Source organism: Callorhinus ursinus, unplaced genomic scaffold (assembly GCF_003265705.2).
Source record: "Callorhinus ursinus isolate GAN/ISIS: 27379988/994484 unplaced genomic scaffold, GSC_fseal_2.0 scaffold2, whole genome shotgun sequence".
Lineage (NCBI taxonomy): Eukaryota > Metazoa > Chordata > Mammalia > Carnivora > Otariidae > Callorhinus > Callorhinus ursinus.
Window position 1 is genome coordinate 8241005 of NW_027397064.1, and position 19882 is coordinate 8260886.

At 43.2% G+C, this 19882-nt stretch overlaps 1 protein-coding gene across 2 annotated transcripts in view; it reads left to right on the forward strand.

The window, feature by feature from the left end:
• DNER (delta/notch like EGF repeat containing) overlaps positions 1 to 19882 on the forward strand; it is a 296928-nt gene that overhangs the window by 188028 nt on the left and 89018 nt on the right. For both annotated transcript variants that reach the window (XM_073877575.1, XM_025890378.2), the window contains exon 6: positions 3469 to 3622. In XM_073877575.1, coding sequence (XP_073733676.1) covers positions 3469 to 3622 — 154 coding nt within the window. The remainder of the gene's footprint in view (positions 1 to 3468; positions 3623 to 19882) is intronic.

Consider the following 19882-nt stretch of genomic DNA (forward strand, 5'->3'; position numbering starts at 1 on the left):
GCGCCCTCTTTAATACCCATCACCAGGCTAACCCACCCCCCCACCCCCTCACCTCTAGAACCCTCAGTTTGTTTTTTGGCATCCATCGTCTCTCACGGTTCGTCTCCCCCTCCGATTCCCCTCCTTCATTTAAGATTTATTTATTTATTTTAAAGAGAGAGAGAGAGAGAGAGAGAGAGAGAGCGCAAGCATGGGGGTGGGGGGCTGAGGGGCAGAGCCAACTGTGTGCTGAGCCGGGAGCCTCATGTGGGGCTCGATCTCTAGACCCTGCGATCATGACCTAAGCCAAAACCAAGAGTCAGACACTCAACCAGCTGAGCCACCCAGCCACCCTGCCCTGCTAAGCTACTAATTTTAAGTAAGTCCATTTTGGCCTTTATGCTGGTTAAGACAATTGGACCTAGAGTAGTGCTGTCATGGTGGGTTAAACTTCTTAAGGTTGGTGTAACATTCACAACTTTCAGTGATCACAGTTTTCCACAACCAAGATGCTAACAACATAGTTTCCTAGTAAATATTCATGGCTTCTTACAAATCAAGTCTTGAAACTTAATACTAAAACAAACCTCTTAATATTGTAGGAAAGCTCATTGTTCTTAGAAAATAGACAGGAAGAAATCTAACTTTATGGACCATATGATACAGAATACATAAAAACTTAAGTAGATTTTATGGTCATGGGTATGTAAACATGTTAATCTTCCTTATCAACCAATCAAAGTTTAAGAATCAATTCCATGTGTTGCTTGGTCAAAAACAATTGTTTCAACAGTTTCTTCAAGTTTCTTTCAACGTTCTGGCTTAAAACAAAGCAAAACAAAATGTGTGGCTTCCGTTTTAGCTTTAGATTTAATAAAAGCTAACTTGAAGATACTTGATTTGGTGTTTTTGATAATTTATTTCCACAAGCAACATATTTTCCATGGAACATAACAGATGAATTATATGCAAAATGCGTCCCCCAAATAGCCAAAGAAATTGATCTGCAATATGGAACTGCTGGATGCAAACCAAGTAAATTTCAGAGGACAACTGCCAAAAATAATGACACATAGTAATTTATTATGATGCTGAGGCCCATTTTGCCCACACAGTGTTTACATTTCAAAGGCAGTCACAGATCTGCAGATGCACAAAGGGCTCCAGACAGGTCCCTGCAAATATCAAAGGTGTACTCTGTTGCACATTTGGGCAGGACGAGATTTTCCTTAAAGATGGCTCTAGAGGAAGAGTTTCCTATTTAAAAGGCTGCCTTTCTAACAGTCTTGATGCAGCTTCTCCCAGCTTTGAACTACAAAGTCTTGCAAACACACACAAAAGGAAAAAAACCACCTCACGGTATCCTGGAAAAGCAGATAGGGAATCAAGAATTGCTAGCAGGCCGAGCGAATTTCCATTTGCCAAAAAGACGTGCGAGAAAGGATGGAAAGAGAAGGCAGAAAATTTAACTCTAACTTAAGAAGAAAAACCATTGCTTTTATTCCACTTGTTCTGGTTTCTAAGAATGTGTTGTTCTTAAACTTAAGAATTGATTATGCAGATTACAAGGATTTCTCCTGTTCCCTTAACAAAAACATACCTACACAAAATCTGGCAGTTTGGTCGAGCTAAATGTCACATTTGACGGGTCTCTTGCTTGGTTGCTGAGGTCACGGGTCCATCCACTCCTGGTTTAGTCACTTTTGGGGCACCCTGTTAGAATATAAACTATGATCTCATTGTGCAAGGGACAGGTTTTCTTAGAAGGGGGTCTGGTGGGGATGGGGCAAGTTAGTTGGAAAGCACTAGAAGTATAGCTACAAATAGAATATGTCCATAATACAGTTTTGCGTAATGCCTCTGTGGGTGTTCCTTCCAAGAATGCAAGGTTGAGTGAGGACTAGGGCTTCTAAACATTCACATATTGCTAGGTCAAAGACAAAAAGAAATAGATTATTGTTTTTCAAGAAGCTAAAATGGCATTTGATAAAATTCAGTCCTCATTCCAGCTTTCTCCTTAGTGATAAATTCTACAGATCTCCCTTTGAAATCAAGCTTACTCTAGAAGAGGCAGCAAAGCAACCATGAGGGCTGGAGAAGTTGGGGGGAGGGATGTTATCGACATATCAATTATTTGCAATTGATATGCAGTTTGGGGGGATTTTGTTTTATCTGGAAAACCCAAGATAATCAAGCGTTTTAAGTATTAAGTTTTGTTTATGCCATTCTCCTTTGCTTCCTCCATGCCCCTCTTCACGAAGATCTGCAGTAATAACCTACATTGCTTCACACAGGGTTTGGGACCAGATTAGCGGTTTTATTTATTTATTTATCTATCTATCTATTTATTTATTTATTTATAAAGATTTTATTTATTTGAGAGAGAGAATGAGATAGAGAGAGCATGAGAGGGGGGAGGGTCAGAGGGAGAAACAGACTTCCCGCTGAGCAGGGAGCCTGTTGCGGGACTCGATCCCCGGACTCCGGGATCATGACCTGAGCCGAAGGCAGTTGCTTAACCAACTGAGCCACCCAGGCACCCTGTTTTTTGTTTTTAGATGGTCACCACCCTCAGGCATTAAGGAGTGAAGAGAGCAGGAAGGCTCAGTTTTATTTGGATTTTACAACTATTTCAGGAATGAAGAAGCTTCCAACCAAATGCAGTGCTCTGGGACTGAGTTATGGTCTTTCACTAAGATTACAGGAATACCATGAGCCAAACAGGATGCTTACTAGAATTACACTTTTTTTATTTTCCCTTGCACTCAGTTCATTTGCATAGCTGTACATTGACATTGAGGCTAATTTACAGGGGGGTTCAGTAAATTCTCTTGATGTTCTGGAAGGTGGTCAGAGCAGGACATTGGACGAGTGCTCTCTCTGCTGCAGGATCGTAGTTGGTGTGACATCTCATTTAATGGCTGGAGCACAATATATCTGCTCTAGCAAAATGGTCATTTCCATGTCAGGCCAGCAAAACTTCATTTTTGTTTAAAACATAGTTATCTTTTCCACTTTTTATTTTAGTAAAAAGGAAGAATGGCTGGGATAAATATCAATAAAGAAAGAATGAGAAAAATAAATGTTTCAAATTAAAGTGTAAGGAGGGGCACCTGGGGGGCTCAGTCATTAAGCGTCTGCCTTCGGTTCAGGTCATGATCCCAGGGTTCTGGGATCGAGTCCCGCATCGGGCTCCCTGCTCGGCAGGAAGCCTGCTTCTCCTTTCCCCACTCTCCCTGCTTGTGTTCCTGCTCTTGCTCTCTCTCTCTCTCAAATAAATAAATAAAAAATCTTAAAAAAAAATAAAGTGTAAGGAAATACACAGCATTTCTCTCAAAGCTAAAAGCTATGATTTTAATCAGATCACAGTATAAATGATGCGATTCAAGCATTTGGTATTGGGAGCGGTGCTTTGGAACTTTGAGATTCACAGCCAGAGCATACATTTTAGAGGACTCGTGCAATGTAGATGGTATGTTTGTGTTTTAGGCAACGTTTTCCTGTACCTGTGAGGATCCGTACGTGGGCACTTTCTGTGAAGAATTTGATGCCTGCCAGCGGAAGCCCTGTCAGAACAACGCCGATTGTGTGGACGCAAATGAGAAGCAAGATGGGAGCAATTTCACCTGTGTCTGCCCTCCTGGTATGATTAGTTATCATATATCTCTCTGTAGAAGATACACTTATTAAGTAAGGGTGGCTAGGTGATACATTGTTCAGCTGCAAGACAAGACAACTTTAAGATCTCATTTGATTCCCTCAGGCTGTGAGTCACAGGCCTGGGAATGGAAGAGGGAAATTCGCATGGGGATAGATATCCTGTTCCTTGGCTGGCTTTCTGACATCAGGATGCTTCTGCCTTCGCGGTCCACCATTTTTGTTCTGGGGTAATGATATGCTTGGTCAAATAGAGGTCTGGACATTTCAGAAACAGTTCTGCAAATATGTGCCGAGTGTGGACTGGGACTCGCTGGGTGATTATGCTCAGTAACAAGAAAAATCCAGGATAATCTATGCAGGTTGCTATGTAAAGCCACCTCATCTTTTCTTTTATGTTAATTTCCTTTGGTTTGTGTATGTTCATTAGGCCAAGTTCTTGGTACACTGTTCTCCACAATGGTGAGGGGGGTCTTCAACGTTCCTTGATCAGTATGGGGGATTGGTGGGTATTACATAAGACTTTTGAATCCTCGGAGCCCAATGGGCGACCAGTAGGAGAGTGCAAGCCAGTGTCCCCAAACTTCTGTGCTCTGCAGTCATCTTAGTTGACTTACTGCTTAGCCAACTCGATTGTTAACACTCAAGGAGAAGGAATGGCATTGACCAGTGAACATTCTGATACAGCTATTTTGATACAGCTTAAAAGTCAACACCAAGTTCCTCCTTTTTTTTACTGTCAAATAGCATGCAAAATTGGCATCACCTTTCCTTTTCTCTCATCCTGTTGCCAACATCTGCCTCTGGGTGGGGATTCAGGATGAGGTAGGAGTTGGGGAAGGCCAGAGGGATGGAGTGAAGGAGCAGCTGGAGTAATGAAGTGCTCATTATAAGAAATAGGATCCAGTGGTGCAAAAGTTTATAGACAAAAGGTGAGAGTTCTTCATTCATCTCTCCCAACCCGAAGCATCAGTCACAGGGGCAGGTTAATAATCTGGTATATTCTTTCCAGACGTGTGTGTGTGTGTGTGTGTGTGTGTGTGTGTGTGTGTATCTATGTGCAAGTGTATGTATTTCTCTTGTGCACCAGATGATTAAGTATTTTTCTATATGCCTTTTGAAAAAAGTGATTATATTATGCATACTGTTTTATAACTTGCTTTATTCCATGTATATTTACCAGTAGATCATAGACAGCCTTCCATGTCAATATGTATGGATTTGCCTCATTCATTTTAACAATTTCACAGTGTGTCTCCTAAACTTGTATCTCCAGGTCAGACTCCCTCCAAACTCACTCACCTACTGTTTACTTGGCATCCGCATTTGGATGTCCCAGGCCACCTTAAGCTCAGCCATTTGCAAAACCGAGCTCATCATGCCCCCTTCCCACTCTGCTCAGCTTCCAGTGTTCCGTCTGTTTCTATAAGCCAGACATCTGCAAGTCATCCAAAGTGCCTCCCTCTCCCTCTCTGTCCACACCCCTTCTACCTCCAAGGGTTCTTCAGTTTACCATCTAGAGACCTCTCAAATCCAGCACCCTCTCTGCAGCCCCACGGCCGCCACCCCTAGGCCAGCTGCCTCTGCCCCTTGTCTGCGCTGCTGAGGTCACCTCCCACTGCTTGTCCATGTGCTCCTGACTGTGCTGCATGCTGAACCAGAGTGATCGTGCCAAAGTGAGCCCCCGCTTTTGTCCTCATAACCTCCCTTCTCTACCTGGTTGCAGGTGATTGTTTTCCTATGCAGATCTGATGTAGTTGCCTTCCTCCTTCAATCCCTTCTTTCCATTGCTCTTTGGTCCATGATCTGTCTCTCGCCCGCCTTTCCAGCCCCATCTCACTCCACTGTCTGCCTTGCTCTGGGCCTGGCCATTTGGCCTTTCATGTCCCTGACAGCCCGAGCGAGCTCCTTCTGCTGCGGGGCCCACCTCTCTTCTTTGGGCCTGGGTGGCTCTTTCTCCTGCTTCCCTTTGGCCTGCGTAGCTACCCCCAGGTTTTTGTTTCAGACCTCTGTGAAATGGCCGCTGTCCTCCTTCCGGAAGCCTCGCTAAATGCTGCAAGCTAGTCTCTCTCTCCCTTTTCCCCTTTCATAACTGTGTGCTCCTTCCCTTGACAGCCTGCATCTGTTTTCAGTGTGCATTTACACGTGTGGTCTTCTGATTACTGCCTGTCTTCCCCACCAGCGTTAACCTCAAGGGAGCAGGGCCTGAATCAGTCTAGTTCATCATTGTATCCCATAGGGTCTGACAAATCATGGGCGCTTACTCAAGGTGTTGATAAGGTGAATTAATGAAAGCAGGTGAACATAGCCTCATGTTTTATTTATTTATTTTTAATTTAAAGATTTTTATTTATTTAACAGAGAGAGAGAGAGACAGCGAGAGAGGGAACACAAGCAGGGGGAGCAGGAGAGGGAGAAGCAGGCTTCCTGCTGAGCAGGGAGCCTGATGTGGGGCTCGATCCCAGGACCCTGGGATCATGACCTGAGCCAAAGGCAGACGCTTAACCAACTGAGCCATCCAGGCGCCCCTAGCCTCATGTTTTAAACCATTCCTCTAGTGATGGGTCCTTAAGATGTCTTCAATTTCTCTTTTATAAGTAATGTCAGAACAAATAAAGAACCTTCTATAAATAGTCTCAGTCAGATCAGTGGGTGGAGCTTGTCATTGTTTGGACTAAAATGACTTCAGTTTGATATTTTCCCCAAGTGTGTTGTCAAAGGGCATTTCTCCATTTTATTGAAGGAACTTGTGTGCACAGAATTGGAATGATCATAATGCGTGGTTGGTGACGCTCTCTCATTTTGTCCATATCCTGCTTTTATATATTTACTTAGCTATTTTAATAATGTAATAATCACTGGTGAAACCAATATCAAAACCAGAAGTTCAACCCTATAACTAGTGATTGTCATCTCTGGGTGACAATCACTCTGAACCTTGAGTTGATCAGTCCTTTGTTTTCCTTTTTATAAAGTTTTAATATTTACATGTTTTTGTAGAAGCATTTAGTTTTGCTCTAATTATTTTCAATTTATAAAAACAGCAACATGTGTGAATGCTGTTATGGTGTCATGCATGTAATTCTCTGGTGCTTCCTTTTTTCATGAGATGCATCCATATTGTTTGAGTTCATTCTTTTGGGCTGCTATATAAAATTCCATTCATCTACTCCCCCGTGGACAGGGACTGATGCACATTTGTGTATGTGTCTTCTGTTGTGTATGTATTAGAAACTGTTTTAGGTATCCACCTCCGAGTGGAATTGCTGGAACATAGGATATGTAATGGATCACTTATAGGAGGTCATGCCAGACTCTTTCCTGAAGTGGTTTTGCGCTAATAAGGACTCCCACGTGTGATGCATAATTGGTTTTGTGAATTCATATCATCTTCAAGGTTTTGTAGTGTCAGAGATTTTAATTTTTCCTAACCAAATGGGTGTAAAAAGGTGTCTCATGGTGGTTTCTGAACTTTGCGGTTCTCTAATGACACTGAGCTACTCTTCATGTGTTCATTAGCTTTTTGTGTGTCTTTTCTATGAAATACTGTCTTTCTATCCCTTGCTCCTGTGTGTGTATGTGTGTGTGTTCTTGTTGGTTGGTAAGAATCCTTTGTTTCTTTTTGATACTAACCATCTGTCCATTGTGTGAATTGCAAGTATTTTCTCCAAGTTTGTAAATTGTCTTTTCACTTTGAGGGGTCTTTGGATGAATGGACATTCTTATTATGTTTTGCAAACTTTACTTCTCTAGTTAATTACATTTTATACCCATTTAAGAAAATATTTCTTTGCCTGAAGAGCTAAAAGATATTAACCTATATTTTCCACTCAGCATTTAAAAATGTGGTTTTTGCCAGTCTTTAATTAATATGAATTTTATTTTTGTATATGTTGTTTGAGATAGGGATCTACTTTCATCATTTACTATAATTTTATTTTTCTTCTTCTTTGAAAGTACCCCATATGTGTAAATGTGGAGTATGTGAAACTTTATACTGTGTCCCTCCTAAAAAGCTACTGACAGAATTAGGAATGACTGGATGCCTAATACACTTTTAACTGTGCTGACTCTCAGGCATTTCTGCACTGTCATGATTTAACTATTGATTTGAAATTTTCAGAAGCGTAAGTAACTATTTTTGCTTCTTAGTGGGGAAAAAGATTTCACCTTTATCATCTAAGAGGGCTTAACATCTTCCATGTCAATAGCACATCCTGGCTAGGCGGCACATATATGTATGTAGGATACTCCATGGGACTTCTAATAATAGCAATAACAATAAAAAATACTTTGACTCTCAATTGGCATCCGGGCCAGAGAGTTGCATCACAAGAATATGAATTTTGATAATTCTACTTAGATTCAGGGACAGTCTGGCGATTGCCAGTCCTGCCTCTGTCAGGGTCTTCCCAACTCCCAGCAGCTTTCCCTCCTTGCCTTTCACAAAGCTGGGTCTGCGCGCTTCCCTTCCTCATGGCCTCCATTCGTCCTCATGCTCTAGAACAGATCCTAATCCGAGCTAGAAGAGATTTAGGAAGGGTTACCCTGGTGCCCTCACTCTTTGCTCGTCTGCTTTCTGACTTCGGAATCCTGCTGTTCTCTTAAGCAGGCAGGGTTCTACAGTTCTCAGTTCTTCTCACTTCTCATTCCCAGTAGGACAAGCCCCTCCCCCTTCTAGCTTCTAGCTCCACCTCTCAATAAGCTGCTCACTGCACATGCACGTGTGTACACACACACACACACACACACACACAAATAGCTACTGTTTATTCAGTGTTTACCACCATTACATTCTATTACGCTTTATTTCTCCGTCCCCTGTCAGTGCCAAGCCCCATGCCTCGCGTATTCATAGACACAGAATACGTGATTACATTGAAATGTAGCTTCTTTAATCAGGATTTATTTTATCAAAGCCTTCTCATGTTGAGAATATAATTTTTCCTCAAAGGAGCTATTACTTTTTCTGAAAAGAATAGCTGTGATAGATCTTCAAAACTGTCACTGCCAAAATATTATTAACATTGAGCAAAGCATTTTTCAACTTCAGAGTGCTTCATCGTTCCAGCTTATTGGTGATTTTAGCCCCTTAAAACAAACAAACAAACAAACAAACAAACAAACAAACAAAAAACCTCTTAATTTCTGAGGCACAGAGAACATAGTGTGTGTTCCTGTCCCAGCTCTACCCTTAAACACTGAGTGTTGCTCAAGTAGGTGTCCAGATACCTCTGAGCAGTGAGTTAGAAGAGGATCTTCTGGAGTCACCTCCTCCTGGAGACATGTCCTGAGTAGGATAGGCTGTAGGTGCTCACACCCAGCCTCATTCACCTCAGGAAGTCAATGTGCGAGCAGATGAATGCTTTTTTTTTGGCAAGTGGCTTAGTTCAGAGGTTCAGAGTGGAAAGCACCTCAGAGCTCGTCTCTGGACATGGGGCACAGGAAGCAAGGGTGACCCTGGGAGGCTGAAGGACTTGACCAAAGTCTACAAGCTCATGGGAGACACAGGATTTCAGACCTCTTCTCTCTGTGTCACACCATCTTTGGGTCAGAGTACATATCTACTGCAACATATCCATGGTTTGTGAATTTTACATTTGTTATGAACAGAACAGGAGGTGTGGCCCTCTCTGATGGGCTGCGAACACATTGCCCATGCTGCCGTTCACCTGCTCATGGGACCAGAGGTGGTACCACCCAGGACCAGGGGACAAACTAAACTGTAACTTGCTGCTCAGGATTTCATTCCAGCCCCTTCTGCTTACTAGTCATGTGACCCACCTGTCAGCTCTCGGGTGTCCTCATCTTTAAAATAAGGGGTTGTATGAGGATCACTCATTCATTCAAAAATTACTTGTCGAATATCGACTATGTGCCAGGCATTTTCCAGGTGCTGGGAATACATCTGTGAAATAGCTAAGTCCCTGTGTTCATGGAGGCCACATTTTAGTGAGGGTGATGATTCAACAATGTGCACATGTGTGTTCCTTGGTGTGTGTGTGTAGTCAAGGAAAAGGGTCAGGCAGTGATAAGTACAATAAAGAAATAAAACAGGTCAAGAGATCAAGAGAAATGGGAGCATGATTTCAGGTAAGGTGATCAGGTGGGGCTTCTCTGACGGGAAAGTACTTGTGTAGAGACCTGAATAAAATGATACACATTGGGAGCAATGTGACTGTTGTGGAGAACAGCATCTAGGCAGAGGGAATGGCACGTGCAAAAGTCCTGAGATAGGAATACAGGCACAGCACCTAAGAGCCAGTGGGTGAGACTTGGTGCTGGGAAGGAAGCTGGACCAGACCATGGAGGAAGGACAGGGATTTTATCCAAAGATGACAGGAAGATGTTCAAGGGTGTGAAGTGGGGCAGGCCATCTGACTTCTCTCTTGAAAAGATCACTCTGGACCCTGGTGAAGAAGAAACACAGGGAGGGAAAACGGGGGAAATTAGCCTCCAGGCAAAAGAGAACCACGGCTTGAGCACTGTGGTGCGGGCCGTGGTGGAAGTTTGGATCTGGGATGTATCGAAGGTATCGCTGGGAACACTTGTCTGGGGGGGCGATGAGTGTGCGGTGTGAGTGGAGGTGGGAGATGTGGATGGCTCTGGAGATTTTTTTTTTTTATTAATAACAACTTTGTTGAGATACAACCCACATACCATTGAAGCGTATGATTCACTGGTTTTCAGAATATTTATGGAGTTGTGTGGCCATCACCAGAGTCCATTTTAGAACATTGCCATCTCCCCAAAAAGTAGCCCTCCATCCTCTGCCTATTGTCCTCTGACCCTGCTACCCCCTGCCCCCAGCCCAAGGCCACCGCTGGTCTACTTCCTGTCTCTCTAGATTTGCCTCTTCCGGACATTTCATGTAAGTTGATTGTTTGACATGTGGCCTTTTGTGTCTGGCTTTTTTCACTCAGCGTCACGTTTTCAAGGTTCATCCATGTTGTAGCGCGTATCAGGGCTTTGTGCCTTTTTATGCCTGAATATTATCCCCTTGTATGGAGACGCCACATCTGGTTTGTCTGTTCATCCACTGACGCGCACTTGGACTGTTTCCACCTTTTAGCCGTTGTGAATAGCGCTGCTGTGAACACCCCCTCCCAAGGGTCTCTGATTCCGTAGGTCTGGGATGCTGCTGGTGAGCTGATATTTGTAGCAAGTTCCCAAGTGGCGATGCTGCTGCTGCTGGTCTGGGGACCACACTTGGAGCACTGCTGGTCTAAACTGCCTGTTAAAAACCCAGAGATCCAATAATATTGGCGTGTTGCTTGGCAGTGTTAAAAATCCGTAAACTATCCATTCATTCAAAAATATTGAGCCATCTGCGGTGTACCGGGCATGGTGCAAGACTGTGAGATTGATAGAAATGGCTCTTGCTTCTAGCCGTGGGTCTCATTGGGTCATGACAACCATCCTGGAAGCCGGGTATTGTCATTCTCCGTATTTCACCCAGGGGGGACATGAAGGTCAAAGTTAGTCCTTTGATGCGCTACTTGGCCAGTCTTTGCATGGCCATCCCAGACCTTTGACTCTGCAAGCCACTGTCTTTTCCACTGTGCCTCTTGCCCGTGTGCTTATTAAATGTGGTTACTTTCTTTCTCACCTTGAGATGAATTTTCCTAATTTTGCTGGACGTCAGCTTCCTCCCATGTTTTCCTATTGCATATTCCGGTTTTGATTATATTTTATTGATTGCCTTTCACAGATGGGCCGCCTATGTCTTCCTTTCTTTGCCTTTGGTTTTTAAATCGTGTTTGCATTTGTTCGGATGTGTTTGTTTTTCCCTGGCCAGCAGATCTTCCTTTTTTCCTGTTAAATAATTCCTGCCTGCTGACTTTGAAATTGGATGCCTCTGAGATTGAATGTCTAGATGGCTCACAGATTCCTGCTATTTATTTCTTGCTTCAGTGTGCTAATATTAGGCACTCCATCTCTGCCTCTGGCTGAGGCCTCAGCCCCACTGCTCTGATACCTGGCTTCCAGGATGGTTGTCATGACCCAATGAGACCCACGGCTAGAAGCAAGAGCCATTTCTATCAATCTCACAGTCTTGCACCATGCCCAGTACACCGCAGAGGGCTCAATATTTTTGAATGAATGGATAGTTTAAGGATTTTTAACACTGCCAAGCAACACGCCAATATTATTGGATCTCTGGGTTTTTAACAGGCAGTTTAGACCAGCAGTGCTCCAAGTGTGGTCCCCAGACCAGCAGCAGCAGCATCGCCACTTGGGAACTTGCTACAAATATCAACTCACCAGCAGCATCCCAGACCTAGGGAATCAGAGACCCTTGGGAGGGGGTGTGGAAGGATACACGCAGCAGTCTGAGTTTTCAGGAGGGCAGGAGCTGAGGCTGGTGGGTTCTCGAGGTAGCATCAGGCTTTCAGTACAAATCCAGCAGCTTCGCCTCACTGCACAGCCGGGCTATTAAAAGACCAGGGATGTTAAAAATAGCTCCCACCATGATTCCCACCTTGGAAGCTTTCAGGACAGCTCTCCAAAGAAACAATTAGATTCTACCTCGCAGAGTCAGAACCACACAGAAGAATATTTTTATTTCAGTAGAGGAATCATGAGGTAAACATCATGCACAAAAACAGTTGTGCAGGGAAGGAGGATGTTTAGAGAAACACCTGATCGATTTCCTTGTTTTTTTAATAGCCTGATTCATTTAGCTAACGATGCTTCCTTGTGATTTATCATTGAACTGTAGAAGGCTTTCCTTCATTTCAAGATTAGAGCCAGCATAGACCACGATTTGGGGGTGCCGGGGGTGCAAGGTTTGTGTTATGCTGCTGGCAATCAAAAGACACTACCAAGATGTGGTTTTCTTCAAACCATCTGGATATTCAAGGGAAAACTTAGCCATTTTTCTCTCTGTACACTGATACATTTTAAATTATATTTTCTACTTAAATACAAAATAGTATAAAATTAAATGCTCCAACTCCACATTAGACCAAATGTAATCTGGGAATGCATCCACTGAATGGATTATTGGGTTCAGTGCGTTTCCTTAAAGGTGCCTGGTCATCTTTACCATCGGCCAGCCTTCACTCCATATGTGTGATTTGTTTCACCCGACATCGTTTCTCATGGTCAGGTGCCTTAAAAATACTAAGCCTTCATTTAGAGTTTAGAGCTTTGCCAATCATCCCATCTGTCCTGGAAAGGCATCCTTATTACATATCCCAAGGCATAACTTTCTTCCATCTTCTTTGTCGAAGTGGAATGTTCTCCAAAGGAACAGTAAAACCCTCCTAAAAGAGAGATCAGTATTTCCGATAGTCACCTATTTATGAACCAATTATTATTTTATTTATTCATTGCATGTCACAGTTATTAATTCCTCAGTAACAAAGCTTTTAGACTCAAGTAATTTATTTCAAAATGGTCTTTAACACGTTAGAGGTTATAAATATTCCCAAGGATTCTGATTTTTAAAAATGTCCTGAAGGTTCTGTTTCCCTGCTTTGAAAGGATTGGTTTCTGTTTAAGGGAAGATGAGAGGTGTTGGGAGGAAAACAAGTGTTTTCGGTTTGAAGGATCAAGGTCTCATTGACCTAAACCAGAGTTTCTCACCTCTGGCATGAGGAACAATTGGGGCTGATCATACTTTGTTGTAGGGGACCGTCCTGTGCATTGTAGGATGCTCAGCAGCATCCCTAACTCCTACCCGCTAGATGTCAGCAGCCCCAGTGGTGTGATGATAGACAAGGTCTCCAGACATCACTAAATGTTCCCTGGGGGGAGACTCATCCGGTGGAGAACCACCGATGTGGGGAATTAAATCCTGCTGGGGGCTGCTGCGGGGGAAAGAAACCTGCTTTAGGTCTCTTGATTTACCGTGTCATGGGCACCTGTTGGAGATGCTGAACACTTCTTGGAGAAGCAAGACTGAAGTTCAGAAGAGGATCGCTGTAACTTTCCATCCATCCCAGTCTGGCTGGGGAGGCGGGGGGGTGGGGGGCCGGGTGTGCTTTAGCAGAGCAATTGCTCCATTGTGGTGTCTCCCAAACTGGAAGTACCCATTGCAGAACACAAGGTGATTTTATTTATTTATTTATTTATTTATTTATTAAGATTTTTTTTTTATTATGTTCAGTTAGCCAACATATAGTACATCATTAGTTTTTGATGTAGTGTTCAATGATTCATTAGTTGCGTATAACACCCAGTGCTCATCACAAGATGTGCTCTCCTTAATACCTTCTCAAACCCAACACCCAAAAGACAAATAATCCAATCAAGAAATGGGCAGAAGATACAGACAGACATTTCTCCAAAGAAGACATACAACTATGGCTAACAGACACATGAAAAAATGTTCAACATCACTAGCCATCAGGGAATACAAATCAAAAGCACAATGAGATACCACCTCACACCAGTCAGAATGGCAAAAATTAACAAGTCAGGAAAGAGGACAGATGTTGGCGGGGATGCGGAGAAAGGGGAACCCTCCTACACTGTTGGTGGGAATGCAAGCTGGTGCAACCACTCTGGAAAACAGTATGGAGGTTCCTCAAGACATTAAAAATAGAGCTACCCTACAAGGTGATTTTAGATAGCACATTTTTGCGAGAATATGCACTTATTTTAATAGCTATGTATTTATTTTGACGTGCATTAGGGAAAAATGTAACCAGCACATTTTGCCTATGCTGTTCTGGTATTATTGCGTAAGGAGAGGCTAACACTAACTTGAAAGGTATAGTTGATTTTAGGGCAAAAGCTTTAAGCAAGTTGATTCATTTGTGCTAGGAAATGTTTAGTGTTGAGGATTCAGAGATTAACAAAACAGACAAAGTCCCGGTTCATAGGGAATTTGTTCTCAAAGGGAAACCAATGAAGGAAAGCATTTCAGGTAATAAATACAATGTGAGGGAGCTTGAAGGAACTCTGGGGGGATAACAGGAGACTCCAGGACAAAGTCCTGCTCGCATGGCTCACCTTCTAAGTGGGGAGGTAACAAGTCTATGTGTGTATTGTCAAGTAGAGGTAAGTGCTAGATGAAGAAGAAAGAAGGGCTTGAGGCCTGAGGTCTGAGCAGGTAAAGATTTCTGGGCAGAGACACGACTGATGGGAGGGGTGGCCATGGAAGGGTGTAGCATCAGAGGGTGCAAGGTGATGGTGGGACACCAGGGCTGAAGTCTGATGGTCTAGAGTGGCTTTCGTGCATAGGGAAGACTATCTGAAATTATCTTTTGTGTTTGTTCCCTTGTAAGAATTAAATAAAAATAAATTACAGTGATTCTCAAGCTCCATGAAACATCTCAGTGTATAGTGGCTTAGCCTGATCTTTCAATTAAATTCATCAATCAAAAATCAGTTATTCAGTTATTCAACTGAACATTGTAATTGGAATCAGAAGTCTGATAGACTCTCTCATGCATCCCATTGTCCTAATCACGGCATGTTCTTTTGCACACCCGTAGTCGCAGATTAGCCAAACCAAACACGAAGGGCTGACCCCAGGGCTTGATCTCTGACATCACATCACCATCTGTGTATGTGGCCCTATCTCTTTCTGGGTTAAAAGACTCAGACCACGAAGGAGAGAGCTGTGTTATCCTCGGCTAATTGCAGTTCTTGACCCGAATGAATTAGAGCTCGCACTCAGAGGACTGAGGTTGTTTCTGGGAATGAGATTTTTGACTGTCTCCCAAAACCTGGGCATCCAGGGCAATTTTCAGGTTGGTGAGGAACACACAGAGGCCACCCTTCTCCTTTATTGCCTCCAACGGCAGTAAACAGCAGTCCGTACTCTCCAAATGGGGTTGATTTCACGTGGCACAACCTCTGGGGTCAAGAGACATTTTAACCTGTTTTTATTTATTTTATGTGTTTATTTTTTAAAGATTTTATTTACTTGATAGAGAGCAAGCATGAGCGGGGCGGCGGGGGGCAGGACGGACAGAGGGAGAGGGAGAAGCAGACTCCCTGCTGAGCAGAGAGTCTGATGTGGGGCTCGATCCCAGGACCCTGAGATCATGAGCTGAGCTGAAGGCAGACGCTTAACCAACTGAGCCACGCAGGTGCCCAGTTTTGATTTTATTTGTCATCCCCCCTGAGTTTGTAGTGGACTTCCTTCCCTGTGTAGTTGGATTTCAGGTCTCCCTGCCTGGTACTGGAGATGACTTTAATCACTCTCTTAGGTCCTCTAGTCCTTCATGTAATTCATTTTTCACCTCTCCCACCTTCACTTCCCACTTTTACAGATGAAACCACACGGCATCTCCTGTGGTCGCCCTCTCCTCCCTAAGTTTGTTGCTGATTTTCTTCCGGAGCTTCTTGTTGCATGACAGTTTCAAGTTCATGCCATACTTCTCTTTCAAGGGCAGGATCACAACTGCTCTTGTTGTGTGCCGTATCCCTCTCACGTCTTTGCACGGTCCTGAGGCCACAGCATGAAAGCACCATTAAAGACTGTGAGAAGGAGCTTGGTGAGGTGAGGGACAGAAGGACCCCAGGGCGGCTGCAGGGCAGTGGTCAATGGGAAGGGCGGGTGGGACTGCAGGGGGCAGGGCCAGATCATGTGGTGCCTTTAAGTCACGGAGTCAAGTGTTTGGGTTTTGTGCCAAGCCCTTTGTAAAGCCGGTGGAGGGCTTTAAGTATAAGAGCAATAGGATATAAGTTATGTTTTTTTTTTTTAAAGATTTTATTTATTTGTCAGAGAGAGAAAGAGAAAAAGAGAGAGCACAAGCGTGGGGAGGGGCAGAGGGAGAAGCAGGCTCCACATTGAGCCAAGAGCCCGATGTGGGACTTGACCCCAGGACCCTGGGATCATGAGCTGAGCCGAAGGCAGACACTTAACTGACTGAGCCACCCAGACACCTATAAGTTATGTCTTGCAAAGCTCTCTCTGGCTACTCCCCCATGGATTATGGGATGGACTGGAGGAAAGCTGGAGTAGGGCTGAGGAGGTGGGCTGAGAAGAGCCTGGCTTAAGTCCTGGTGAGAGGAAATGATGCCTGGAACCAGACCAACATGAAAACGTCACTTGGTTGTGACACTAATTTGGAAGGGGGTCCGTGAATGCTTAGGGTTTGGCTGAGAAGGGGCCATATCGCTAGTTCCCTGGAAAGAAATGGAGACAGTTACTGATTCTTGCCTTGGTAGTTAGGTATAGTCTTTGTCCCCTTTGGGAACCTGTTGTGGATTTTTAGGGAAGTCGGTCTGGCATTCACGCCCTTCCCACATACTTTACATGGGCTTTTACATGGGCTTTCCTTCGTGCCTTGCCAACATTCCCCTTGGGAGCTTAGGACCTTGATCTTTAAGTCCTGAAATGTACATTTGTGAGTCCGTGTGTGTGAGAGCAGATTCTCCTGTAACAGGCACAGAATGACCACGTATCACCTTTCTTATCCACTGTGTTGACATGATCATCGCTTTACTCGAACATTTTCCACAGGGTCCTCTGTATGTCTGGCGTTGCTTTGGTAGGATAAGGAAATGTCCAGGGTCAGTGTGGTTACTTTTGTCCTCAGAGAAGAGACCAACCTCCCACAGGATAGAGGAGAGAACCCAGGCAAAACCTTAACGGTCTTATAAAATTTAAGTTCCTACCATTCACTCATTTAGTTTTGACACCTCAGTTGTGATATCAAAGAAAGACACAGGAAGGGTGATTTGTGTATGCCTGGGATATGCAGTTCAGCGTATTATATATAGATTGATATCAAGGATTTGTCTGACAACTGTAGGTAAGTCTCTGCTCTCTCAGGGCCTAAGAAATGACGCAGTGGTGTTTAAAGGTCCCTTAAAACCGATTCTAGGACACACGTTGTTCCTTGTCTTCTGTCTGTCCTCTCCCAGATCTGGCTTCAGTTGGCTAGTAGGATCAACGCAGTCCATGATGGTACTCCTGGACCTTCCAACTAGCACCTGCCTGGAGGCCAACAGTAATGCCTGGCCAGGTGTGTGGACAAGCGTGAGGTCCCGAATTACAGCTCAGCAGACCCATAGGCTGGTTATTGCCAGTAACTGACCAACTGGTCACCTGCAGCTAAGGATGCTTGTAATCCCATAATCCCGTAATCCCGTAATCCCAGTCCTGCCTCCCTGTCTCCCTCTCTCGTTCCTCCCTCACTCCTTTGTTGTTTTTCATTTCCAGTTACATTGCACCCAGAGGCATGTTAATATACACATATGTTAAAGCTCTAGCTAATTACACATGGTCTTTTTCTTTCTATTTCCATGTTTCCATATTTAAAAAAATCTTTAATAGAAAGCTTAAAACTCAGGAATCAAAAGCGGTGATATAGTGACTGGTCCCTGACCTGTGTTCCTCGTTGGAAAGGACTACTGGCATTTGAGTAACAAAACTCTCACAAAACTCTCTTGTACTGGATCATCTCAGTGTGAGGCTTTAGAATCTCCACCACTGGAGGACTGGTGGGAACCCCCCAAACCATTTATGACAATCCCAAACACCCCACACACTGCAAGTGTGGATTGGCCTCTTAGGTTGAAATATTACTAAACTTGCATATGTAAATATTGGAGCACTTAACAGCACTTAAGATTCACTTTGCTTATAGGTTTAATTCATTAGATCTGTTGGATAATAGTGAATTAAATGCATGGGAAGATTTGTATGTTATCCAGCAACTGCGGCTCTTAAAAAGAAATTGTTGAAGTTACTAAATGTAGTTTAAAGTGTTTCATTAAACTTGTAAATGGGACCAAACATTAAAGAGGCCATTAAAAGTATTATTTAAAAAAAACAAAATGAAACAAAACTCCTTTAGTTAGGGATACATGTTGATGTCTTGACGGGTGAAATGAAATTTGCTTGAAGATGCCCCAACAGGGAAAATATAAAAATATGAGGGAACTAGATGAAATTAAATGGACAGAATGTTAGTAATTGTTGAAGTTAGGTGCTAGATATGTGAGGGTTATATAGTAGTCTCTCTATATTTAAATATGTTTAAAATACCCAAGTAAAAAGTTCAAAAAAAGTGAATGTTAACATTTTCTCTAAAGAACTTTGAAGCTCACGGAATCCCTCATTCTGCTCATGTTCTTCCTGTCTGGTAGAGACATATGCACCCCTTACAGATGATATCTAATTGGCCTCTGGCTATTTTTCATGCTTTTGTGTGATTCTTTGGTCACGGTTTTTGGGTTTTTCTGAGGGCAGGATTCATGACTCTGTGTCTTATGAACACACCTGCCTCTAGGAAGCCACCATTTGTAGCTGGTCACACACACACACACACACACACACACACACACACACACACACACACAATACTTGGTTAGCCCAAGAATAACCATGATGTTTACTTTACATTTGTCTCTGTGTTAGTCTATATCTACATTTTCTGTTATTTTCCCTTCATGTTAAATACATGTTTGTTGAGGACATGATGCACGTTGCCTCAGGCTTAATGATACATTGAAGGGTTTGGGTTCAGGAGTTTGACTGCCTGTGTGGCTTTGTCAGAATTAGTAAACTTTGTAGTCCTCAATTTCCTCATTTGTAAAATGGACATGATTATGATACTGACCTCAGAGTTTGCAGTGAGGGTGAGTTAATGTATAGAAGAAAAAAAAGAAGTGTTCTATTATAAATATTAGCTACTATTTTTAGTCAAAAAGTTATTTATAACACTTTTTTTTAAAGATTTTACTTATTTATTTGAGAGAGAGAGAGATTGAGAGAATGAGTGGGAGGAGGGTCAGAGGGAGAAGCAGACTCCCCTTGGAGCAGGAAGCCCAATGTGGGACTCGATCTTAGGACCCTGGGATCATGGCCTGAGCTGAAGGTAGATGCTTAACCGACTAAGCCACCCAGGCGCCCTGTAGCAATCTTCTTAAAAACAGTTTGCTCTCCCTCATTCTGAATTTAGAGCTGTCGTTTGAAGGTGTATTAACATAATATTATCATATTAATGATATATTAATATGATAATATATTATTTGAAGATATATTAACAATATATTAAGATATTCTGTTCTGCAATTTTTTAAAAAAGATTTATTTATTTATTTTAGAAAGCAAAAGAGAGTGGGGGAGGAGGAGAGGGAGAGGAAGAGAGAAAATCTCAAGCAGACTCCCTGCTGGGTGCGGAGCCTGATGCAGGGCTCCATCTCATGACCCTGAGATCATGACATGAGCCGAAATCAGGAGTCGGATGTTCAACCAACTGAGCCACCCACGTGCCCCTCTGTTCTGCAATTTTGAAATAGCTTTTTGTCCTGGTGTTTGGATTTTTAGTTTATA